The 25,043-nt window shown below is 43.9% G+C and overlaps 3 protein-coding genes across 5 annotated transcripts in view; 1 reads left to right on the top strand and 2 right to left on the bottom strand.

Annotated features, from left to right (window-relative positions):
* Positions 1-1,212: 1,212 nt before the first annotated feature.
* Mal-A7 (Maltase A7) lies at positions 1,213-3,267 on the bottom strand. Its single transcript, XM_017250590.3, has 3 exons — positions 1,693-3,267; positions 1,493-1,636; positions 1,213-1,433 (listed from the first exon to the last, which is right to left on the bottom strand). Exons 1-3 carry the CDS (start codon positions 3,261-3,263, stop codon positions 1,364-1,366), a joined length of 1,785 nt encoding a protein of 594 aa, XP_017106079.3. The 5' UTR covers positions 3,264-3,267; the 3' UTR covers positions 1,213-1,363.
* A 313-nt stretch (positions 3,268-3,580) lies between these two features.
* On the top strand, positions 3,581-6,020 carry Mal-A8 (Maltase A8). Its single transcript, XM_017250589.2, has 4 exons — positions 3,581-4,698; positions 4,754-5,208; positions 5,269-5,412; positions 5,471-6,020. Exons 1-4 carry the CDS (start codon positions 3,598-3,600, stop codon positions 5,535-5,537), a joined length of 1,767 nt encoding a protein of 588 aa, XP_017106078.2. The 5' UTR covers positions 3,581-3,597; the 3' UTR covers positions 5,538-6,020.
* A 22-nt stretch (positions 6,021-6,042) lies between these two features.
* Positions 6,043-25,043, bottom strand: part of mtt (mangetout) — an 89,107-nt gene continuing 70,106 nt past the window's right edge. For 2 of the 3 annotated variants that reach the window (XM_043211041.2, XM_043211040.2), the window contains exons 3-18: positions 18,251-18,393; positions 16,606-16,776; positions 16,237-16,381; positions 13,695-13,837; positions 13,164-13,272; positions 12,917-13,088; positions 12,755-12,861; positions 12,118-12,267; positions 11,745-11,878; positions 11,248-11,438; positions 10,779-10,913; positions 10,547-10,709; positions 10,236-10,449; positions 9,985-10,136; positions 7,703-7,886; positions 6,043-7,441 (exon numbers count right to left, since the gene is read on the bottom strand). In XM_043211041.2, coding sequence (XP_043066976.1) covers positions 6,903-7,441; positions 7,703-7,886; positions 9,985-10,136; positions 10,236-10,449; positions 10,547-10,709; positions 10,779-10,913; positions 11,248-11,438; positions 11,745-11,878; positions 12,118-12,267; positions 12,755-12,861; positions 12,917-13,088; positions 13,164-13,272; positions 13,695-13,837; positions 16,237-16,381; positions 16,606-16,776; positions 18,251-18,393 — 2,852 coding nt within the window. In that variant the 3' untranslated portion in view covers positions 6,043-6,902. Of the gene's footprint in view, positions 7,442-7,702; positions 7,887-9,984; positions 10,137-10,235; positions 10,450-10,546; positions 10,710-10,778; positions 10,914-11,247; positions 11,439-11,744; positions 11,879-12,117; positions 12,268-12,754; positions 12,862-12,916; positions 13,089-13,163; positions 13,273-13,694; positions 13,838-16,236; positions 16,382-16,605; positions 16,777-18,250; positions 18,394-19,966; positions 21,109-25,043 lie in introns of all 3 variants that reach the window. The other variant, XM_043211042.2, reaches the window with a different exon arrangement.

Raw genomic sequence — 25,043 nt, 5'->3', positions numbered from 1 at the left:
CGGTTTTCATTTTCACAATTCCATATATATGTATGTGGCATCTTTTTTTAAGGTTTCTGGTCACGTGCGTAAGGGTAAAGTGGCCCAGGCAGTCGGAGCCGTGTCTGTGACCTTTTTAATGGGCTGACGGGTCACGCAGCCATTTACACGATTCCATTTTATTCATTTTTGTGGCCAGCCCGGCACAGACTGCTAATTTTTCAGCGCACTTCACACAATACTGGGCAAGTACAATCGCACAAATCGAATGGGCCCGGTATTATTTAAAAGGGAGAAAGTAATTTGTAAAGATTTTAAGAAGTAAACTCACTTAGCATTATGCTGAATGGGAAATTCAATCTGGGTTTTGTTCTCAAGCTAATCGCACGTAATGCCCCCTAAAGTCAGGTAATTATTTCAAAGTTCATTGAATTGTTTCCCTAGCCGGACCGGGAGCAAACTTTACCTTCATCCTGTTGCCTAAGCCTTCTTAACTTTTGCCACAAGCACTCAGACTGGAGTTGAAAACAAGAACTAGGTAAGTTAGAAAATCTTTGCAGCTGGCACATTGGGCGTATGCTTGATGCAGGGGTATCGCAACCGTCTGCCAATTACCATGTGTAAACGCAATTTAATTATTTATAACGCAATTGAAGTTCTACTCTCGGCTGCCCCGTTTTAAGAGGGCACAGGCGAGTGTAAATACTGTGGGGCTGCCCCAGAAATTTCCGAGATTGGTAATAAATCTCGCTGGCAAAATTGCCGGAGCTATCTGCATGAACTCATCAAGCCCCTCTCGAAGGTTTCGACTTCAAAGAGCCCAGGATGCTGGGGGATGCCAGCCAAAGTCCCAGTCCCAGTGCCAAGCCAAGCCAGGCCAGCCCAGGGATCTCTGTTTTATAGGCCTAGTCCCTCCTGGTCTTCGTCGACGTCGTCCTCGTCGACAACGTTGTCTGTATTTACATTGTGTAGCTCACACAGAGCCACATACACCCTGTTACATACTGGTTTTCTGTTCCTTTTCAAGCACACAAAGTATAAAACACGAAATACTTACCGAATAAGCCCCGGGGGGTTGGGGACTTGTGCTTGACTTTAATTTGTGTGTAAACACTTTAAACGGCGAACCCCACCGCCGAACGTGAATTAAAAGAGTATGCCGACCACTTGAGCTTATCTCCCACCAGGATATGTGTGCTGCCGCCTGGTTGGAGGTGGAGTGGCTTGTTTGTCTGGTTCTCTACGTATTTATTTATTTATTTATGCAAGCCACAGCATATTTGCCCAAGAGCCAAAGATAAATGCCAATTGAGTGGCCCGACCGAGTTTGCTTTTTTCAAGTGTATCGGATAGGAAATTCCATCCAATCGAACCAGGAAGAACTTCAGCTGCTGCTGTTCAGTACCAAGGCTTCGCCGGCAGCCAGACTTAGTCCAGTGACCTCAAACAGAGAACTGAAAATACATGTGGGTGAGCCAACACTAGAATATTGGTCAAAAGCCACAGGACTCACCCCTCCGCCTTGGCGGATTGCAGGCTACGAATGAGAAGTGTCAGATGCGTGGGCAGGGTCGTGTCAAAGTCGAGCAAGCTCACAGTCACACCCTTGCTGGCCAAGTTGGCCACGTAAATAATGGAATCAGAGCCGGTTAGGTATCTAAGTGATTTAAGTTAAAGACTTGACAGTAATTACTAATGGCTTAAATCTCTTACCGCTTCACCACAAATACATTGTCGGAAATGATTCCATATTTGGTGGATCCATTTTGGAGCGTAACTGAGGACTTTCTCAGAGCCACCAAGGACTTGTAGATACTGAGGTGAGAGCGCTGGGCTGCACTTTCTGTTTCCACATTCACCGTTTCATAATCCGCCGCTAGAGGCAACCAGGTCTTTGTCGCTGTGGAGAATCCTGCATTCGTACCACTCGTCCATTGGAAGGGAGTACGTGAAGGATCGCGGGTAAACTGCTCGTAGGTGTCCTGGTTAGAGTTGCAGGCCGCCGGATCCTGTGTGTCCTCCCAGCTAATTTCGCCATCGGTCATGCCGAGCTCCTCGCCCTGGTAGGTCACACTGGCTCCCGGCAGGACCATAACCAGCATATTCATAGCATCAGCGTTCGCAGTTCCATAACGACTGGCTGCTCTTCTCTGATCGTGGTTTCCGATCACCCAGTTGGCTGTGCGTCCCGCGGGCAGGTTGTCTAGCCAGTTGTCCACAGCGGTCTTGATAGAGCTCGCCGAGAAGCCATCGCTTGCCGGAACTGTAATCAGGTTGAAGTTGAAGGGCAAATGGGCTCCGACCACCGATCGGTTGCCGTAAAACTGCATCGTGTAGGCGGGAGGGGCGTAGGTTTCGATTAGCAATACTCTCGTATCTCCTCCATGGATACGCTGATAGTCGTCCATCACCACCCGCCACTGATACGCCATGTCAATGGTCTCCGGAAGGTTCTCGATCAGATCACTCTTCAAATAATTCCGAGCTTCGGTGTCGTTGGTCAGGCCACTCACCTCCTCGTCGGCATACTGTCCGTTCTCATCTGGCTCGATCTCGAAGAGTACGGGCACGGCATCACACCGAAAGCCAGCTACCCCGAGATCCAGCCAGTAGCGTAAAACCCGCTTCATTTGCTCCACCACCAGAGGATTACGATAATTTAGATCCGCTTGCTGGACGGCAAACTGGTGGAGGTAGTACTGCTGACGCACCTCATTCCATTCCCAGGCACTGCCTCGAAAAGCCTGGAGCCAGTTCGAAGGTGGCTCCCTCTCGCCAGTTTCCGCGTTGGTTTTGCCATCATGCCAAACGTAGTAGTCCTCATAGCCCTTCTCCCGATTTACTGACTTTACAAACCAATCATTTTCATCGCTCGAGTGGTTGGGAACAAAGTCCAGGATGATTTTCAGGTCCAACTCGTTGGCTCGCCTGATTAGGGCCTTGAAGTCGTCCAGGGTTCCGTACTCTGGCTGAATGTCAAAGAAATCTGAGATATCATAACCAAAGTCCACCATGGGGGAAGTGAAAATGGGTGACAGCCAGGCGGCTGTTACTCCAAGGTCCTTGAGGTACTCCAGCTTGCTGGTGATGCCGTTCAGATCACCAATTCCGTCACCATCGGAGTCCATAAAAGATCTGGGATATATCTGATAAAACTGGGCTGTTTGCCACCAGTCTTTAGAGGTGGTTGTGGTAGACGATGCATTTTCACAAGCCCAAATCGGCTGGATAAGGACAACTAGGCAGCACAGAGCCCCTAATAGTTTGGTGGGTATTCGCTGCATTTTGGTGACTTTTCGAAAATCAACAAGTGTTGGGACTTTTATAGGTTGGCGATGCGTAAAGTAATGGGTTGAGAGCTAGGGCTTAATTGATAAACATAAGGAATTAGGTGAATCACTTGGCAAAACACTCCAAAAGTACTTTAATGGAAAAACAAATCGGATACTATGTACTATATGTGTTCTACATTCGACATTAACCAATTTAAGTAACTTGAAGTAGAGCTCCGGCTTTTTCCATTATGTGAGCTTATCTAACTGATTACTTGAGTGTCCTATAAAAGAGCCCGTAACGCCGGGGGTCTTACCCAAAGTGTTTTGAATTTTCAACGTAGAAATGCGGTTGTTGCTGCTCCTTTCATTTTTTATATTTTCCGTTGGCGGAGGTAATGGCTGTCAGGTGACGAGCTCCTCCACAGAGACTACCAAGGACTGGTGGGAAACGGCCCAGTTCTATCAGATTTATCCTCGCTCGTTCAAAGACTCGGACGGAGATGGAATCGGCGACTTGAATGGCATAACTAGTAAGCTAGAGTATCTCAAGGATCTGGGAGTAACCGCGGCCTGGTTATCGCCCATTTTTACTTCTCCCATGGTGGACTTTGGCTATGATATTTCCGACTTTTTCGATATTCAACCGGAGTATGGAACTCTGGATGATTTTCGCGCCCTAATAAAAAAAGCCAAGGAACTCGATCTCAAAATAATTTTGGACTTTGTGCCCAACCACTCAAGCAATGAGAGCTCTTGGTTCAAGAAGTCCGTAAAAAGGGAAAAGGGCTACGAGGACTACTATGTTTGGCACGATGGCAAGATAAATGCCACCACTGGCGAAAGGGAACCTCCTACCAACTGGCTACAGTATTTCCGAGGCAGTGCCTGGGAGTGGAATGAGGAGCGCCAGCAGTACTACCTTCATCAGTTTGCTGTGCAGCAGCCAGACCTAAACTATCGTAATCCCTTGGTGGTGGACCAAATGAAACGAGTGCTCCGGTATTGGCTAAACGAAGGAGTTTCAGGATTCAGATGCGATGCTCTACCCCCACTATTTGAGGTGCTGCCTGATGCCGATGGCCAGTTTCCTGATGAGGTTGTGACCGGCGCCACCGATGATCCTGATGATCGCGACTACCTAACCACAACCTACATCGAAAATCAGCCTGAAACTATTGACATGGTTTATCAGTGGCGCACTGTCCTGGACGATCACAAGCGTATATTCGGTGGAAACAGCAGTGTCTTACTTATAGAGACATACTCAGCCGCCTGGTTCAGCATGCAGTTCTACGGCAATCGGACCACTGAGGGAGCCCACCTGCCCTTCAACTTCAATCTAATCACGGTGATGGAGCAAAAGGGCTTGAGTGCCAGTCACGTTCAGGAGGCCATAGATCTGTGGTTAAATAATATGCCAGCTGGAAGGACGGCCAATTGGGTGGTAAGTGCGGCAACATAACGCTTCAAATAAAATTAATATTTTCTTTAAAACCCAGATAGGAAACCATGACAAGAGAAGAGCGGCCAGCCGGTATGGAGTGGAGCACATCGACGCCATGAACATGCTGGTAATGGTTCTTCCTGGTGCCAGTGTCACCTACCAGGGCGAAGAGATTGGCATGACCGACGGGGAAATCAGTTGGGAGGACACTGTGGATCCCTGGGGCTGTAATTCCAATGCAGACATTTACGAGAATTACACCAGGGACCCGGAAAGAACGCCATTTCAGTGGACGGCGGGCAGCAATGCCGGATTCACAGATGGACCTTCCACTTGGCTGCCTCTCGCTGATGGCTATGAGACCGTAAATGTGGAAACGGAATCATCCGCAGACCGTTCCCATCTCAAGATTTACAAATCGTTGGTGGCTCTGCGAAAATCATCAAAGACCCTTCAGAATGGATCTACCAAATATGGGGTTGTAGAGGAGGATGTTTTGGTTATACGACGGTAAGGATATCAAAGAGACTTCTTCAAGAATTAATTAATTATAAAAATTACCTTTTCCAGATCACTTACCAACTCACCTACCTTAGTGGCCTTAATTAATTTTGGAACGGAAACCAAAACAGTCGATGTAAGCCAGTTTGACAAGAATCTTACAGCCAAACTGAAGTTGCTGATACGCAGTCTGGACTCCACCAAGACGGAAGGGTAAGTGGTTCATACTTAAGACCTTCCAGATTTATATATATTTTCGTTTTTTCGACAGCACTGAGTACGATCCTCTCTCCTTAAGCATCGAGCCTGCGGAGGCCTTGCTTCTTACCACCGAATAAAAGTCAATTCTTAAACAGGAAGTTGGTTTTGGATTCTTTGATAATCGTCTTGCTTTATTCGTAAATACAAACATACATATATGCAGCCAAATAACATTTAGCATATTGTTGTCAATATTATTAATAGCTATAAATCGAGTAACTTATTTGAGAGACATTCAAATCTTGGATGTTCCATGGGGGTCTCAATAACACACACATAGAAAACGAATACATTTCGCTAATATTTAAAGGAACCCCATGACTTGGCTAGACATGATTCACATTTCTTAAGTACTTTAACAAATATTTAACTACGCGTATTGGAGATAGCACATTTCGAGTGGAAAGTTGCACACAATTAACATTAATTTGTATTCACATCAAAGTATATAACTATAAGTAGAGTTATGATCCTGTATGTACACCTTAGATGGACAACAATTAAATCTACCATGTTGATGGGCTCAAACAACACAATAAATGCAATTGTAATTGTTCTAACTAGCTGGATTTGGATTTGGATTCGCCTTCACTCGACTTGCCGCTACATTGCAAAGGGGCTGGCTCCCAGCCCTTTTGGAACATAATTGCGCCCCTCCTCCTTATTCGGTGCTCACTGTACAGCTTTGCCTTTCTTATTCTACATTTTTTTTTTCAATTACTATTCAGATAGTTTGTTAGCTTGTTTCGGTTGTAGAAAACACATTTTTGAAATTATATCACATTTTTTGTCATTTTTTTTGTTTCGTTTGCAACTCTTTGAAACAACGCTTAGAAAACTAGATAAGCTTAAAGATTAAACACTTATTAACAGTAAAGGAATGACTATTCTGACATATCTGTAGGTTTTTATATATAATTTCCTATGCTAGTTAAGTGGCGGAATATACATTCGTAAATCGGAAGAGTTTCTAATCGCTTCACTTTGACATATTTGAGACATTTCAAGGAGGCAGCTTTTTCAAAAGTCTATAAATATTTATAGATATAACAAAAAACATTTTCATTTTAAAAGGCTTTAAAAAGAAGTGATTGCTTGAGATATAGAAGAGAAGCTTGAAGAAGTAAATTGTTTGCAAACTCATTAATTAAAACATTTGAAGAAGCCTCCCTCATCTCTTACCTTTCCCTATCTGAACCTTTCAATTACTTAAGGACTATGGATACTTTCCTATACTTACGTATTGTTTATTGGGACTTCCCGTTTTCATTTTAGACGGGAATGGCAGCCCGTTTTTTTGTTGCACTACCGCTTCCCGTGCTGCCTGCATCGCTGGAAGAGCTCTGTGTTGCAGGTTGCTGTTGCTGCTGCTGATGTTGCGATTCTGCTTGTTGTCGCTGCTGCTCTTTCAGCAACTGCTGTTGCAATTGTTGTGCGTTTAGCTATAAGTTTGTTTGTAGAACCGGCGGTCGGTTTACAGTGGCGGATGTGGCCTCACCGGCGTCAGTTGGCGGTGTTATCACGGCACTCATTGTCGCTGTTGTTGCTGCTTCGGCAGTGGCTGTTGCTGTTGCTGTTCCTGTTGTTGCTATTGCTGTCGTTGTGGTTGCGGCCGTGTTGGCTATGCGATTGTTGGCCGTTGTGATGGCAAAGCCTACGGCTGCCTGGCCGTGTTGCCGCTGATTGATTTTGTTATTGTTGGCCACAACTTTCTCGGCAACCTCATCGCCAGCACCATTGCTGTTGTTGCTACTGCCGTTGCTGTTGCTGTTACCGTTGGTGTTGGTGTTGCTGTTGCCATTGCTGAGGCTGTTGCCACCGCCCTTGTCGGTGGGCGTGGTTGTGGCCGTAGTCGTATTGTTTGGCACGTACTGATCCGCATATGGTATTTGATTGTAGGCATTGATGTCCAGCGAGGTGATGATGCTGGAAATTGTCTGTGTGGCCATTTCGCACAATTTCTTCGTCTTGAGGGAGTTTTCTATACATTTTCATGGTAAACAGAGTGGAAAATTAATAATATTTTTGCGGTTTTCATAAATATTTACTACAGAAAATGTAAGGCAATTATAAGCTCCTATTATTTTATAAGTTTTTCCTGCAATTCAATCCCATTTTAAATTATTTTATAGAAAATAAACTAATGATGTAATCAATATTAAAGCTCTACCTTTTTTGTGTTTATTTTCTGTTTTTGGTGTGTGGTACCCCAAAAACCTTTCAGTAACCCCCCGTGGCTTACCTGTGTTTGTGGGCGTGATATGCTTCTGGATTTTCTCCTCCTGGGCACAGGTGGCCGCGGTCACCACGGCGGCAGCCATCATGGACGAGGGTCCTGTGCCGGCGGTCCGGTGCATGTTGCCATAGCGCGGTGGCATCATGCTCTGTCGCACGTTTCGCTCCGGTCGAATTAGTATTATGTAGAGCTGCAAGGACATATGAAAGCACTCGAATGAGAAAATCTGTATGCTTCCAATTAGCCTAATTCATTTGATTGAACCCGGGGGTCACTCCACCATCAGGCATTAATCATACGACCCATTGTACTTAATAGCCGCTTGGAAGCCGATTCCAATTTGGCTTGTCCTCTCGATGGCTTATCTGCAGCTCTGGCTTATGGTTTTTCATTAGAAGTCGCTGCGTGACCTGCCACCACCCACAAATAACGCTCACGCCCCCCATTCCGGCCAAGAGCTTGGCCAAGACCCAAACCCAATCAGAATCCGAGTGTCATTAGCCATTTCCCGTTTCGATGGCTAGCAGTAATTGTGGGCTAAACAAGAGCCACCGATAGAAGTCAATGTCATGCACGGGAAAATTAAAAACAAAGAATGAAAGGATACTGGATGCTAAGGGATACTGTAGTATACTCGGAACTTGGGTAAAAAATCAATATGGAATGTTATCGTTTATTTGAGCTTTCGATTCAATTAAATGATCTTTTTTTAAGTTTAATTTTTTATAGATTTTTTTCTGTGTGCCCAACGCTCCAATTTGCGTTGGGTTACTTTGCCTGTAGGGCCGCTCGGCCATTTCCGCCTTCCTTTGACACTGTTTGGCTGCCATTTGGACACCATTTGTTATTGTTTTGGCCTGGCTCTTATTTGCTGGCAAACAAACCGACGCGGGAAACACGAAAACAAACTGAGTCGAGGAAGCAGAACAAGGAAACGTGGACCGGGCGCATGGGTGCCTTGGTGAATGGCAGTCGGAAGTCGAAATTGCTTACCAGCTCGGTTCGCCTTTGTTCCTGCGGAAGGAGGCGTGGCGGTTGGCACCTTTACGGCCCCGGCTTTAGTTTGTTGCCTCTTAGTCCAGTGATCCCCAGTTGCTTTGTGGCATGCGGCATTCATTGTTGCCGGCTCCGCCTTGCCCCTCTTATCGTACAGCAATTGTAAATTGCATTTTTATGGCTCTCGGTGTTGCCTGGTACGTACATACAATTGGTATGTGGGCTGTGGGTGAGTGTGTGTATATACGGGCGGGTATTTATGTGCAGCGCGCCTTCTATGTCGGCAACTAACCGTGCATTAGGTGACATCTGACAGCGGATAGTTGGCCCGGTTGGGAGTCGCTGGCCAAAGGAGTATGTTATGCTCTGACATTTAATAACGCCACCTGGGCGGAGGGTTTATTGCCCGGGCGGAGCTCCTTCCTCGGAGATTTGTACTATTTGCCATCAGAAATATGCAGACAAGCCCATGAAATGCGACAATTTAAGTCGGTCCTTTGTTATTGACCAATTGTATATGTCATTTGCATTGGTTAAGCTCCACTTTGATACTCTGCATAAATTCATAGTTATTGTGTACTTTCATGTTATTTAACTTTATCTTCTGGCTACTGACTACTCCTTCCCCCTGACTGCACCCTTTGGTCTATGAACTTAAAGTTCCGTCCTTATTTGGCTTCACTGACTGTTGCCATTCGACTTAATGGCTAATAATGCAGGGGCATTATAAAAATTGTGGAGCTGAAACTGCAGATGGAAACATAAAAAGCAACACGCTCGAGGGACAAAAGAGGAGCCAGGGTCAGCTCAACTTTTTTTTTCCCATTTTTGTTGCAGCTTACTCAGCGTTCTTGGCTGTTGACATTTCAACTTTTTCTCGATTAAACATAATGAAATGGCAAAGGGTCCAACCCAGCACGGAAATCTCGAAAGGAGTGAAGGAACAAACGAAAATACAATATTGATGAAAATCCATCGCACGTAATGAATCCGGTCTCTGAATTAAATACCCCTTGACGACAGCTCGTCATCAGCTTCCGTCTTATTGCATTTTAATGAACCGCTCGCCCGTCTCTGTCTCCGCCGAGGATGAAATGAAAGCCAGTTTTCCCAATAAACGGGTACCGGCACCCGAAATCATTCAACTGGCTCAGGGAAAATACGCAATAATGAATGCATAACGCAATTACACAGAGACCGTACTGCATTCATATTTCAATTGTGCCCCGGAGGCTTCTTACTTTTAATTTCTTACTTTAACCCTGGTCCTTTGGCCAATTATCTTTACTTACCTTTGGGGAAAACAGACAGGCAATGGTCACGCTGGCGGACAGACTGATGGTCACCGACATGCTGGTGATGCGGAGCGGTACGTGATTGGCGGTACCGAAGTAGAGCGGTACGAAAGCCAACCAGATAACACAGGTCGTGTACATAGTGAAACCTAAAAGGATACATAGAAAGGATATACGATTTATTTAAAATTTTATTGCTTACCAAGCAGATATTGATCGTTACATTCTGTATTATTTCAGACTCTTACCTATATGCTTTGATTCATTAAAGGCTTCGGGTATCTTCCGTGTGAGCACCGCGTACACTGTGCAAATTATAATCAAGACGATGGGATAGAAGAAGGCAATCATATAGGAGGCGTCGATATAGGAGTCGCAGACAAGCAGGTTATCCTCGCGTGTCGGATAATGATGCATGGCATGTGATGGCGCAATTACCATCCAAACACCGTTGATGAGTATCTGCAAATGGAGATAGAATAGGATTTTGTTTTCCGCGCACACTTCGACATTCCACATGCCACCGGGCAGTGGCCGCCAAACACCTGAGCACACTCACCTGAACACTGACCAGGCACGTACAGATTACCAGCTGGGACTTGGGACTAATGAATGAGGGCCGTTTGGCGGATTGTTTGCCGGCTTTGAAGATGCGTGCGATGCGATTCGTTTTGGTCAACAGTGCAGCATAGACAACCGTGAAGCAGAATCCCACACCGAACCTGTCGAAGTCGGAAAGGGGCAATGTTGTGTGATGGGATGTCATTGAGGGATGGCATTTCTGAACTTACCGCTGGATGGCGCACACAATGTTGGTGGGCTTCAGGACCAGGGCAAACGTGACACCGTAGCACATGAAAATTCCGGCCAAAAGGATATAGCTTAGCTCCCGACCCGAAGCGCGAACTATGGGCGTGTCGTTGTGTCTGCAAATAGAAGCAGCATGAACTTCCAAACTTTGACCATGCACCACCCATGAATCTTTCTTCTTCCCAATTAGAGCATTATTTTAACGACTCTTTTTGAAAAATTGTGGCAAAACTTTGCAAGGGTTTTAAAGTAAAAGTTTTTAATTGCTTTCCCATATATCCGTGTGAGGTCACAGGTTTATGGCAATAAATGCACTTTAAAACTTGCTGAAGTTTCCTTTTTTCAGAGGTCAGAGTGGTAGGTTAATACCAGATAATAAATTTATTTTCCTGCCATTTTATTAGTGTCCTATTAATTTTTCACAGTGAATGCACTTTGTTTTTTACTCACCTGACAAACACGCCCATGACAAAGAGTGTTATGAGAATGCCTGTCGCACTAAACGCCATCGCCCCAATGGCCCAGGCGGACTCCGGGCGGAGGTATATTTCCGGGATGGGCCGGCAATATTGCTTGTGGGCATCGGGCAGGGTACCTAGCTTACACAGCTTGCAGTGGGTCTCGTCGTCAGGGTGTCGGATCTGCAATGGACACGAGGGCACAAAACACAAAAGAACGCTTGATGAATAGCAGTACACGAAGGGGTAGGAACACAAAGGCATCGTGTTTGAAATTCAATTGCAGCCTCTTCCGGCATGGACAGCTTAATTGTTTCTGCCTGCGATTTCCCATTTTTCTGCCTGCCACGGCAGACAACGCGTTAGTTCCAGAATAATTCACTCGATAGCGCCGCATTTCAATCGCGTCGAAAGCTCTACAAATAAATTTACCCCCCAGGCTGGAGCTGGAGCCCAGCTGAGCCGGATGGGACGCCTTGTCTCACTTACTTGATAGGTTGTGCAGTTAAAGCAATGCCAGCAGCAGCTTTCACCCTCGACGTACTTCTTGGCCTGGCCCAGCTCACAGGGCAGGCTGCAAACGGATTCGGGGGGCTTTGGGCTCAGACGCTTGAACTTCACCTCTGTGGAAGTGGCAGTAATAAAATATAAATCAAATTCTGTGTAATGGGGAGAATGCTGCCAGCTCTGCCATCTTTTGGCCAACAATGGATTCAAGATGGTGGAATTATTATTGTTTGCAGTCAGCTTTGTCTTAAATATTTGCAGTCTAATTAAAATGGAACAAAAATCCATTCTTTGCATTCTTCTAGTTGGCAGCACTTTAGTTGTTGGCTTGGAAAGTCAAGTCTATGTTGCTTACCGGACATATTGAGTCGTAGTTCGCCTTCGGTATACTCGCCCACCTTGACCCAGTGGTACTGACCCGCCTGGGATTGCTTAAAGTGGATAATATTGTAGCGGGCCGGGCCGTCGCCGTTGCCATCAAAGCGGAACTCATCGCCGCTGAGACCTGCGGTGGTGGAGAAAGTGCGGAAAGATGAGAGTGGAGGGGATGTTAAATGGGTTTATGGTTTCACGCCTGCAAAGCCGGCACTGCCGCTTCTGCCGCTTGTGCCGTATCAGAAAATTGACAATCTGCGTCAGTCAGAAGCCTTTGGCTTTACTCTGTCCGTCTGTCTGTATAATTTATTGAATTTCAAATCGAGTTCAATGACGATGACAAGCAAGTCAATTTTCCACTCGAAAGCATGGCCAATGCGCCTTCTAGGGGCAAGACATATGTACCAAAGTGCTTGTGTATTTGGCTTTTCATACAACTGTGCTAGGATGGGCGGCTAGGATACTTCCTAGGATACTTAAACTATTTGCGCAACACTTGCCCGCTGAAGGAACGAAACAAGGCCAAAGAACATGCCTTGGTTCGCCATATTGAGTTTTATCTGGCATACTTGAAGGAGCCCCCTTTTTCTGGATAAATTAATTCTTCTCATGCCTACCTTCGAACTCCACTTTTCGCAAGTATTTCAGTAAGTCAGCTCCTTTGGTTGGCTTCATGGCCTCGCACAGGGAAGGTCCTCCGCCACAGAGATCCCGGTGCATATCCCTTGAGGGAAAATAGAGATAAGAAATATCCAAAATATTTAGCATTCACTAATTACCTCAAAGCATAAGCGAAAGCCATCACAGCATCGCTAACAAACTGCAGTTGATCCTCAAAGTCGGTGTTCTGGCGAGAAAGTCTCTCTTTTTTGGTGCACTCCTTGGTGTAATTGTTGTAAGGAGTGCTGGTACTGCCAGGATAACGACACTGGAAGTGGTCTTCCCAGAATTCTGCACGAAAGAATCATTAAAAATTTAATAAGTATATAATACAATGAGTCCTTTTTTGGGGAATAATGTACTTACCGACAAACCAGGGATTACGTTGATTGTTCTCCACCGTCAGACCGAGGAAGTATTCCTCGAAACCACGAACTGGATTTGCCTGAGGCTGCACAGACAGTGTGCCTTCCACCTGTTGATGACACGCGAGAACACGTGGCGTATACTTAATGAGTTTAAAACAAATTCAAACTGCGGCGTGAGTATTACCCGCTTAGCACGCGCTCATATCTGCCACGAAAGGTTTTCACAAATTAATTAGCCAGCCACACACAAACACACACACAATTAATTTCAATTAAGCCATAATTCATCATAGGAAAAAATGGGGTGAAAGTACCATTTCCTATGCCATCATTTATAAATTTTTGGGGGTGTCCTATGACATGGTCACGCCCTCGCGAATGGATGCGTGTGTGTTGGTGTGTGCTTTGCCCAAATCCGAGTCATTAATCAAAACGTAGTTGGTTCGCCCATTCAGGCTCATAATTTCCGGGTGACAGAAACCGCCCCGTCATCGAGCTGATGATATAGATCCGGCCCTAGTTTACTCACCTCCGGCTCATAGTCGTCCGATACCAGATTCCGGGCACTCCAACCATCCGATCCGATCCAGGAGAAGGAACCAGTTGCATTCGCTCGCCGCACGGCCCGCATCACTTGCCTCACCTCCTGGTCCGAGCCGAATATTATCGCTCCTGCGAGGCGGAGGATTAAAGGATACAGGGGCGACACAAAAGAAGAAGAGGCAAAAATTAATTTTAATTGCTTTCAATAAAGGATAAGGGGCTTAGCGATTGAAATGGAAGCAATCGACAAACGCCCGGCTACATTATGTTTGAGTTTTTATTCTCCAATTAAGTAAGTCTCATTGAAACTTAAACGAAATTGACTCATTGAGGTCGTTTATGAATAATTAAGGTAAAATCCTCGTAGTCCCAAAAAGAAGAAAGAAATTTCATATATATTCAGCTTTTGAGACTTAATTTTCTGCCTCAATCGGCTGCATTTTATAATTGGCTAAAATGTAAATAAAGAAAGGCACTTCTAAATAAAACCCATTGCAGTGGCTAATTGCCAAAAGCCAAAACTCAAGCCAGAATCCTTCGGGCTTAGGTCCTTTGGTCTTTGATGAAATGTTTCTTTTGTTGCCGCTGTCATCAAGGCTCTCCTTTGATAGGATTTCCCTGATGTCGGCTGCTGTTGTTATTACAGACCAGGAGCCCGGATCTTCTTAAGATTTCCGAGAGGGAAACGTGAGCTGCAGTTGTCACTTCATATCGGCCACGCCCTGGAGACCGTTGTCCGCCTCTTGGCCCTTTGTCTTAGCCATAATTTTTTGCCCCTTCAACATGTCTTGGTATCGATTCGCCTTCAGCATGAAGCGTAAGGAAACTTAATCAAACGCAGCACCGTCAACAAGAGGAAAACTTTCCGATACTTATTTGAAGTGAAGCATGTTGGCCATAGATTTTCACTTCAACGGCTTCTTTGTCCCAACAGGCCTTCTTCTATATACCAGTGGGTATATATAAATTGCTTGAGTACCATGGTGCTAGCACGTTATATTTAAGAGCAAACTTGCTGGAATTCTTATGCAGATTTAGTTGCGAACTTCCAGTGCACGAACTGATCTAAAATGGCACCGCACCCGCTAAAATGGCTACGAAAAAATCTTGACACAACAACGATAAAAAGCAAAAACATGTCGGGCCCTCCGCCCCAGCAATTTTCCCCCCAGAAAACGAGCGACATGTGTGGGTATCCGGACAAGCATAAAGTTTGCCCTCGACGGCAGTTACCAGACGCAGTTACGGAAGCCCATAGCATCATTTTTCAGATACCCAACACGAGAACGTACCCCTACCCCTACCCAGGGCCATACGCCATACCCCATACCCCATACCCACACCCATACCCGTACCGAAACCCCAAACGCAACCCGAACCCTCGATATGCAAAATTAAACAACTGATGCCAAAGAAAATACTTTGTCAAATTGATTAATCGTTACAAGGGGGCCAAAATGGAATGGCCCGGCACCAGTAAACGGCGTCAAATCACAAATCACAATAAATAATGATGCCTGAGGAACCCTTTTTTCCCTTTTATTTGCAGAAAATAGTCGCTGGGGCGTTTCGACTGCTTTACGACTCTTGATGGCACATTTATGTAAATCAAAAATTGTTTGCCAGACAAAAGTCAATTGTTATTGGTTGGCCCCCGTGTGCTTTTTATTGGCGTCGGCAAAGTCCCAGTCCCAGCCTCCATCCACTCCCACTTCGACACTGTTGATTAATGATATTCGGCAAAGGTTTAGGCGGTAATTATTTTTAATACATATTTTTGCAAAGGGGCTTCTGTAACTGGCAGTTGATTTATATCTGCCAATGTCTTTTGACGGAGGGCTAAAAAAGTTTCAAGTTTAATTGATTGACATTTATTATTTATTTATACCATTTCGTTTCGGATCCACATGGCGTATGATTGACGCAGATTGTGGATATATAAAATATTTCTTTTTAATTACTTTTTTTTGGCTAACTGACTTTTAAATTGGTTCTGTCATGTCAAAAAGTTGAACCTAAGGGGTTTCGTTTCGGTATCACATTTTTTTGGCACTTTGCGTTACGCCCAAATGGAACATAGAACTTTGTTTTTATGTATATACAAAAATACTTCACAAAAATATCGGACACTCTGTGTTGATTATTGTTCAATTTGTTTGCAAAGAACTTTGCATTATTTGCGTCCGAGGACTCAACCCCGATAAAATGAACTTTTTAATTTCCGGCTGCAGCAGATGGGACAAAGGCTCAGACAGCAAGCGGCAGCGGTTGCTGAATGTTTTAAATATTTTCATTTAATTTGCGCAATTTCCGTGGCACAACCCAGCCAAAAAAAAAACGAGAAAAACTTGTCGCAGTTTACGCCCGACAGCTGCATTTATTTGGTGGGTTTTTGGGGGAAGTAGGGAGAAGAACGCTTTTCCGCTCGCATTTGCGAAACGCCTTCTTTTGACATTTTCTCTGGGAATTGCATTTTAACTGGCACTCGCAGTTGTTCCTGTATGGTCTGAAGTTTACATTACTCTTACCTCGAGCTCGCGGCTTCGTCAGCAATTTCTGCACGATATTATCGTACGCAATGTCCTCAGCCACTCCCGAATCCTTGACGAGCTTCTCCTTGATGGCAATACAAATGTTATGGCGCGCCAGTAGCTCCTCAAGTTCCTCAAAAGCCTGAGAGAAAAATAACAACCGAAATTGCAACAGCAATGGTGAATGGAGCAATAAAAAACATGTTCGTGGAAACGAAAAGGTACTGAAAGGTAGCCATTCTTGTTACCCGAAATAATATACATATTGGCCACTTTGGGAAAGGAGAATAATTTGATGGGTTATCGTTTAAGGCTTACATGAAAATTGAATTCATATTTATTATCGAACAATAGGGAAGTACACACCTTTATGCCATAATTACTCTCCTCGTAGATAATCGAAACGTAGCTCCATCCCATCCTCTTGACAATCTCCACCATGGCCTTAACCTGGTAGTGATCCGAGGGAATCGTGCGGGAAAAGTACTCAAAGCGCTGTTTGTTGCTAAGCTCCGGGCTAGTAGAAAAGTAGGATACCTGAAAAAATGGCGAATGAGGTTCCAGGATTATCATATGAAACGCAAGAATAACAATATCTGGGAGAAAAGCTATTTCGGTTACAGCGGGATGTGCACACGACTATGATGGCCTTACCTCAAGCGTATTTTTACGTAAATTTAAGAACAAAAACTAGTATTTTTTCCTTAGTCACTGACCATCGTTTTCATATGTTTTGTGCTGTGATTTTACATTCATATTTTCCTTCCCCTCGAGCTCTTTTGGAAAAACCGCAAAAACAATGCTGCAATGCAGCCAATGTAAACGAAAAAAGCGCATGGTATTACTTCGCAAAATGCGCTGGTGGGAATGCAAATGCGAAAAGGCCAACTGGAGCAAACGGGCTAAAACCCAAAAAACCAATTTCACGCACAAATTAACTCCCACACATGGGATTCTGCCAGAAGAAATAGATGCACTGAAAAAAGGACTGGAAGCCTCCAAAGGAAACTATTTTCTGTCAGGGTTGAGGTTAATTAAATGAAAATGTTTAACAATTTGCTTGATTTCTAATTAAGTGCCATTAGGGCAAAGTGAAGGGCTTTTTCTTTCAAGTGCTTGCCAAAGACAAGTAACTTTTAAGGAATGTCAAGCCAACTGATTATAAATTATTCAGAAAATGCATACAATGCAAGGAATAAAGTTGAATTTTGATACGATGGGCATTCTCAAGATTACCAAATACCTTTGCCAGCTTAGCCTCTTGTTGACATTCGCATTTTTCAATTGCAGAGCACCACAAAATTTGTTGCAAAATGTCCTTTTGCGGCTCAAGGATACCAGGCCGAGTGGCAACGCGTTCAACAAAATGCAATCAAATGTTTATGGCTGATTTATGAGCTCTTTTCGTGGGGACTCTGGGCTGCCTGGTCCTTTGGGATTGTTCGTAGATCCTGGGCGCTGCGTGTGCGTTTTATGGCGTAACATTGGGTTGTGCTTTCGGCAGTCAGGCAGTTGGTTACTTAGTTATTGTCGCGTATTGACTTTTGGCCTCAAGCTCACGTACTACTACCACCGGCCCCTCTCCTTCAGCGTCAAAGACGAGATTCGTGCCCTTACTGAGAGAAATAAATTGGTCTTGTTGGAAGTTTGAAATTGGAAATTCCTGCTGTCTATTGGCATTTTCTTGGAGTGCACTCTCGACGAGGAAAACACAATGCCTGCCTGAGGCTATTGTTGGTTTACTCAGACATTTCTCATGTGCAACGGCTGCACTTTGTCCAATTTTTTTCCTATTTGCCTCACAGGATTCAACTAATTTAGTGGCACGTGCAGGCACTTAATAGTCGGTCACTATTACATGTTCTCCCATTCGGCTTTTGGTAAATTTTAATTACGAAAGTCGGAAAACTTTTGTTGGCCAAGCTGGCCAACTGACCAGCAAAATTACTATCCCCCCTTGGCTATGTCTGACCTTTGGATGCACGTACATTCCTTTCATCTTGGGACTCACCTGGGGAATGCGAAATAAACGCAATAGATTGGCCACTTGTATGGATGTGACCGAGGAGGCGGCGCCCACCACCCCCGAAATGACCTTCCGCACTTGCGTCTTGTTGCAGTGGTATTCGGCATCATCAATATTGCTAATGGATCCTGAAAATATGAAAGAAATTATGGCATGAGTTGCTATACAAATCAATAATTGGTGCTTTAAAAAAATACAATTTTTCGTTTAGTACTAGGTCTTCCTGCAATGTATAAATTAATTAATTCTCTGGGCGAGATAGTGGCTAGATTCTGCCCATCCAATTGATGCCTAACTAGATTATTATTAACCAAAATATACGTAGAAGCAAATGGAAAAGGCTGCCTCCTGGGAGGCAACTATAGTTTACGGCCTGCCTAATCCTGTCAATATAATTCAGTGACTTGGAAAATTATATTTTTCATACGTCACACTTCACAAAAGAACGAAAGAGAAGGCCGCAGAGCCAGAAAAAGAGATAGACAAAGGGTGAAAGAAAGAGCGAGAATAGGGAACGCAGCACGTCGCTCAAATAAATCCTTGCCGCGCACATAAATAATGAAATTATGGAGATTAGAAAGTGTTCAGGGACGATGACAAGGATGCCAGCCTGTGCCCAATTGATTATGGATCGTTGAGTGTGTGTTATTTTGTGTTTGTCTGTGTGTGGGTGGGCCATTGTCTGGGTGAAAGTGTTTGCCTCTTTGTTCGTCTCGATAAAAGTAATAAGCGGCACTTTATGTCCCGCCTAACTGCCTCGTCCTTGATCTTCCCCCAACCCTCGGCCATCTCAATAAGCCTCGTCTCGCTTTGTCTTAGGGGAATTATGCATATTCCATTGGCTGGAGAGCTTTGCCACTTTCCCCCAGCGTAATCCCATAATTTATTTATTAATTTAGTTTATTAATAAAATCATTGGCACGACCCCGAGCAAAGGAACTCTGTAGTATGCTTGGATGATTGATTGTATTTATGAAACTGAGTTAAATTCTTGTTTATATGAGTCGGAACTTTGCAACAGTTCCACCACAATGCAATAACTGCAATTGAAACTGAAACTACGTTTGCACACTATAATATCAACATAAGTTCCTACACCCAGAGGTGAGCTGAATTTGCATATAAATACAGGATTCACTACAGCCTGGGATACGTGGCGTATACGCAATTTGTAGAATGCAAAAACCGCACTCCCTGCTATGCAAACAAAACAACACAATACAATTAGAGCGGCACACTGGGTTTTGAATTTATTTAAAAAAACACTACCCATAACTTATTTGAGCTGTAATAAATAAGTGAAGCTATTCATCAAACATTAAAAAAATTTAAATAAATGCGCAAACATTGAAAATTTTAGTGGCGAGTTTTTTGCTTTACATTAAATGGACTATTAAATTGCTTACTGAACTGTCGTGTGGGGTATTGTTAGTATTGGTAGTGCTACAAAAAAATGGAAGGGATTTTCAGAATGGCATGGAAAAATTAATAAAACCCATTTTACTTACAAATTCATGGTTCATTTTACTTTAATTTCGCTTGAAAGAATGTTTACCATTTAACAGATTATTTTAAAATCTTATTAGTTACAGGAATCAAGAAAATAAATCAGAAATAGGATTATAATGTAAAGGTTTTACGAAGGTTTGGCTTTATCCCACAGATTTTGAATAAAACATATTTTTCCTGAAAATACCTTACCTTTGATAAAATCCACTGCCATTTCAAGCCCATAAGAGTCCTTGTCGCAATCATCCAGGATATGAGCACCCAAAGTGATGTTGGGCAACAGTTGTTCCCTGTTGATTCTATCGATTGTAAAGAGCATGGCCTCCAGAGCCTGGATACCGCCCTGCGGCATTATCGGGCCGCAGGTGATGCTGTCCTCGCGGGAGTGAACCATCATCAAACCGCCCAGGATCACGTCCCCCTCGACGATTGCCTCTCGCTTCACGGGCCAGTGGCGTTGCGGCTGGGTGGCATACTGGCGGTCATGTGGAAAGCTAAGGGAGTCCGGCAAGGATCTAAGGTACTTGCCAGTGGGCAAAGCAGGCCCCGGCTGCAGGATATTGTTGTTAAGCGGCAGATGGCGACCCCGATGTCGACCGGAGCGAGGGGCGGCCAGGTCAATGTTGGCATACCGCTGGTAGTCCTCCACATCAAACTGGCCATAGATCTGCGGCTCTGGCACCCGCTGCAGACTGTTTGACTGAGATTGATGCTTGGTATCGTGGGACAAGGTTCCATCGTTCACATAATCCGGGGACGGCAGGTGGCTCACCCACTGGTGCCAGTGCTTGCCCAGCTGCTGCTGCTGCTCCTCCAAATGCAGGATCTCGTAATGGCTTTGCCTGTGCCTCCGGATGTGCTTTCTGCGGTGATGATGCTGACGGTGATGGAGGTGCTCTTCCTGATTGTGATTGCCCCTGTGATTGCGATTGTGATTGTGCTGATGGTGCGTCAGCGAGTGGGAGTGGCTCTCGGCCACCGTCTCCTCCTCCTCCGGAGGTATATCGCCAATTACCTGGCTCTCGGCCCGCAACCTGTGCCATTCGGGCAGTACTACCAATACCAGTAGCACACAAATTTGCACAAACCATTTGCTGTGGCAAACTCTTTTCATATTGGCATTGGCTCTAATACTACAACGTGATATATTTCTGTGTTTATTCGGTTTCCGTTTCTGTTTGGATATGCGCGTATTTTTGGCGGATAAATTTCGGGATTAGGACACAGTTCAATTGCTGCTCGGTATTTGTGGCACACATTTTGAGTTTTGTTATTTGTTTTCATTGATTTCTCACAATTTATCGTATTTTTTTTCGTTTCAACATTATGTATGTCTGCATTTGAAAACATGAGGATTTTGTGTTTAATTTAATGTGTCAATAAACATTTTGAACAAGCCGACCATTGTTATTAACTTTGTTTGGATTCCAAAAGTCACATGAAAAATTAATTGCACCTCTGGCATTTATTCTAATATTTAATTTTAATTTTTTAAATGTCACAGAAAATTAAAGTCAGCTTTTTAAAGTCAATTAAAACATTTATACTAAATTCTAAAGATAGTTCGGATTATATCTAAGCTACTATCTGCTATTAGGGGCCTCTCGTCGTCGCCTCTCGTCTCGTCGAGTTTCCCATATATGCCCATGCGTAATTCCTTATATATTGCGGTGGCTATATCTTCCACAATTCCACAATTCAACGATTCTGGGTGGATTCCCCATCAATTCACATCAAAAACCCAATACAAAATTTTCGATCGATATTTTTTATTTTTTTCCTGATGGAACGAACCCCTTAAAAATCCTGGCTTTCCATATACGCCCCTTGCGGTGGCTATATCTTCTCTAATTTGTATCCGATCCTTGAAAGGAATACCTTCAACGATTTCTGGGTGGATTCTCCACCAATTTGCATCAAAAACTAAATACAAAGTTTTCGATCTATATTTTTCAAATAAAAATGATTATTTCATGAATATTTCATATTTCATAGTTTTTCAATGTAAAATAATAAAAACCTCAATACAAAATTTTGGATCGATATTTTTATAAATTTTTATGTGGAAAGGGGGTTTAAAATAATTTTTCTCATGAAAATTATACATTTTTGGTTTCAATAAAACTTTAACGAAAATGTCTCGATGTCAACCCGAAAACCCCAAAAGGTTTTTTCATTAGCATTGTTTCTCCCCATAGGCCGCAAAAACAGACCCCTCCAAGCTTATGACTGTCAACCTCGTCTGGGTGTGGGAGGGTCTGTGATGGGCGTGGCTCTTGGGCATTTGCCCATAAAAATGATTGCCCTGAGGTAAATTAAATTTGCATAAAATTTTACGCGCCGCCACAAGCCGAAGAAAAGTGGCAGAGGGAAACAAAATGCAAGAAATCCTTTGCTGTGGGGCAGTGCAAAAAAGAAATATAAAGTCGGGACTCGGTGAGGGTTGCTAACGGTAATTAATCAAATTGTTGGCGTCGTAATGAGCTTGTCGGTGGAGCCCAGGACCCGAAACCCCAGACTCCAGTCACCAGGCACCAGGGTGTTTGTATCTTCCACCCAATAAACCTCCTCCCACCCTGTCGGGCTAATCAACAAACGCGTTAGCGCCACTTTAGACATGGCCTGCAGTTCGAGTTTACAGAATTACTTATCATCAGCATAATCAGTGGCATTATCAACGAAAGGTAACCCAGAATGGGATCAGCTGGGTGGTGTGGTAGCTGGGTAGTTGAGTGGTTGCCTCAATGCCTGTCACTGTCAGGCGGCCGTGAAGCACTCGCCTGCAGCATCTGCGCCCGAGGCTCTGTCAGGGCGCATCAAATAATGAGATTGCGTTAAACAAATGGTGTTTTCCCTTTTTATTGTACGTAATAGACACCGGAGGCTGCTTACACGCTCGTAATTTATTTTGATTACGATTGTCGTTCCTCTGACTATCTGTCTGTCTCTCTGACTGTCAGAGTCTCTCATCCGGCAATCACTTTCCCTACATGACGACCATTGTGACTGGGTCAAGTTTTTTGTTGATTTAACTACAACTACGTACAATTAATCTGGCTAAGAACAACGACAAGTAATAAAAACTTGATTAATGGCGAGACAGTTTTCAGCTAGACCCTTTTAGGTGACGACTTTAAAGGAAGTACTTTTCTATTTGGCTTAGAAGTCTGAGACCTTTCACTTCAAAAGTCTTTAAAATGGTCCAAAATGTACTCTAAAAGCAAAAGCAATTTTCTATGTGATTTCCTAGACAAGACCAAGGATTTTCCAACCAAGAGCACGTATTTTTACTTTCTCACTTAAAATTCAACTCCAACTCTGAATTCTTGCATAACGAAAACAGCCTCTGGCTGTCAGTGACACTTGTCCCAACGTGTTTTGTTGGACAATGTTCCTGCAGAAACACTGCAAGGAGCAAAAGCCCATCCCCAGAAGACCCCTCCCCACCATTTCCACAATCCTATCCCGGCCCGTCCCATTTGAAAACCCGAATTCGAACCCAAAAGCTGTCTGTTTGAAAACCCATCACCCATTTCCTTGGATTTTCATTTTGTCATTGTCTTATTTTGCATTTTGTATAGGAGACTTTGATTTGATTGAGCATTTTGTTTCTTCGCCTGTCCTTTTTTTCGCTGATTTGAATTTTCGTTCGATGGTTTTGCCTGAGCCGGGCGTTGAAATATTTTATATAATGCCGTCATGGCTTTAAGGCCAACGCAGACGATATCAATTTGTTGGCTTTTTCAATTCGTTCCCTCTCGCTCGGCTGTGCCAATTGATTTCCGTCGATAAGATTTACAATCGCATAAAATCAACGAGTCCTCTGAGTCGCAAGTGTTTGCTGAAAGCCTCGCGACAAAGGTCAGTTTCGGGTAATTCGACATTCACAAAAAGTGTATATATTACATTGCCATATTTGTTTGGGGCCAATGTTTTAATACTCCACAGAGTACACAAGAATTTTCTTTCAACATATTTCGCCATTACCATGACCACTCAACGTAAAATATTCGAGACACATTTCCATGCCACTCTTCACTTAAGTGCTTAAATGAATGTTTTTCACTTTTTTTTTGCGGAAACTCAAAGGAAAATTTAATTCCTCTCAATCGCTGAATGGATGAAGCTACTTCATGCGGAAAATTAATAGCAAATACATTAAATAGTTGTTTCACATAGTTGGTTCATTTACATTCAAGGACCTTGCATGAATGTTAAAGTCTTGAGGACTTTCGATGCTATTCTTTAATTTGAAATTTAATCAAGTTCGATTTCGGTGACAACCGCGCAATTCAGCGGCACATTTGCATAAATGCCTGGCCCAACAATAAAGCAAATTTCACATCAAATAACATTCAATCACCTGCCACACATTTCCACCATTTCGGCGACTGACATCTGAGCAAGGAGCTCACCCTCCCCGGGTGCTAATGTCCTAGCAGGATCATGCGCCGCCTTCAATTTCTTGGCAAAAACATAGAATTAATAGTAACACATGTAGGAGGTGTGCGGTGCCCAGAAAAGTATGCTGCTACTCGCTGCCGAAAATATGAATAATTCGGAGCGAGACATGCAAATGCTGTTCCCAACAAATGTGAGTCTGTGATAAATTTCGTTGACATGCCAGAAACACAGAAAGTTGTCAGCCTGGAGGACGTGGGCGACGGGGCCGACAGGGCCGACGATGGATAAGGTAGCAAGTAATCACGACATTTCAAATTCCTTGTGCACCTAGGTGCCTCACCTACGCTCCAACAAATTTGTGTGACAGTTGTGTGAATAAATTTTTTTTTTAATTTTATTATCGCGCAGATGTATTACGGGCAATAACATTCAGTCCCCAAAGAAAACCGGAGACTGAGATGAAAATTATGAATTTTTTTCCAAGGCCCCTTTTGAATGATCAATCAGATTCAGACCTTCAGGACGTCAGACCTTCAGGTCGTCGTCAGACTGGCCCCTTTTGTATTCAAAGCACACAGAAAATTCAATGGGTTTTCGGCAGGGTTTCCCTCCAATTTCGTTTCTGTTTGTCTGCGTGCTTAGATGGGCTTATTAGAGGCCTTCCCCGAGGGAAAAGCGCGTCAAACACATGAAATCAATTACATTTCTCTAATGTAGGCACATCTGCCCTTTCTTTCCCAAACTTTTGTCCAGGAGATGCCTCTAGTAGCTGGAAGGTCTTTGTTTTTCTCCCTTTACCATCTTGATGGTGCAGAGAAAAAAATACTCAAAGCCGATGGTATAAATATTTTGTTGTGCTATTCTT

The sequence above is a fragment of the Drosophila bipectinata genome, chromosome 2R (assembly GCF_030179905.1).
Source record: "Drosophila bipectinata strain 14024-0381.07 chromosome 2R, DbipHiC1v2, whole genome shotgun sequence".
Classification (NCBI taxonomy): domain Eukaryota; kingdom Metazoa; phylum Arthropoda; class Insecta; order Diptera; family Drosophilidae; genus Drosophila; species Drosophila bipectinata.
Note: the sequence above shows the minus strand (reverse complement) of the source record. Positions and strands in the feature narration are given on the sequence as shown.

What these genes read in the sequence shown, in the direction of transcription:
- Mal-A8 (XM_017250589.2), top strand. Translation starts at nt 3,598, where the DNA reads ATGCGGTTGTTGCTGCTCCTTTCATTTTTTATATTTTCCGTTGGCGGA. An exon ending in GAAGGACGGCCAATTGGGTG is followed by an intron (nt 4,699 to 4,753) that starts GTAAGTGCGGCA and finishes TTTAAAACCCAG; the next exon opens with ATAGGAAACCATGACAAGAG. An exon ending in GACTCCACCAAGACGGAAGG is followed by an intron (nt 5,413 to 5,470) that starts GTAAGTGGTTCA and finishes TTTTTTCGACAG; the next exon opens with CACTGAGTACGATCCTCTCT.
- Mal-A7 (XM_017250590.3), bottom strand. Translation starts at nt 3,263, where the DNA reads ATGCAGCGAATACCCACCAAACTATTAGGGGCTCTGTGCTGCCTAGTT. An exon ending in AATGTATTTGTGGTGAAGCG is followed by an intron (nt 1,637 to 1,692) that starts GTAAGAGATTTA and finishes TAAATCACTTAG; the next exon opens with ATACCTAACCGGCTCTGATT. An exon ending in CAATCCGCCAAGGCGGAGGG is followed by an intron (nt 1,434 to 1,492) that starts GTGAGTCCTGTG and finishes ATGTATTTTCAG; the next exon opens with TTCTCTGTTTGAGGTCACTG.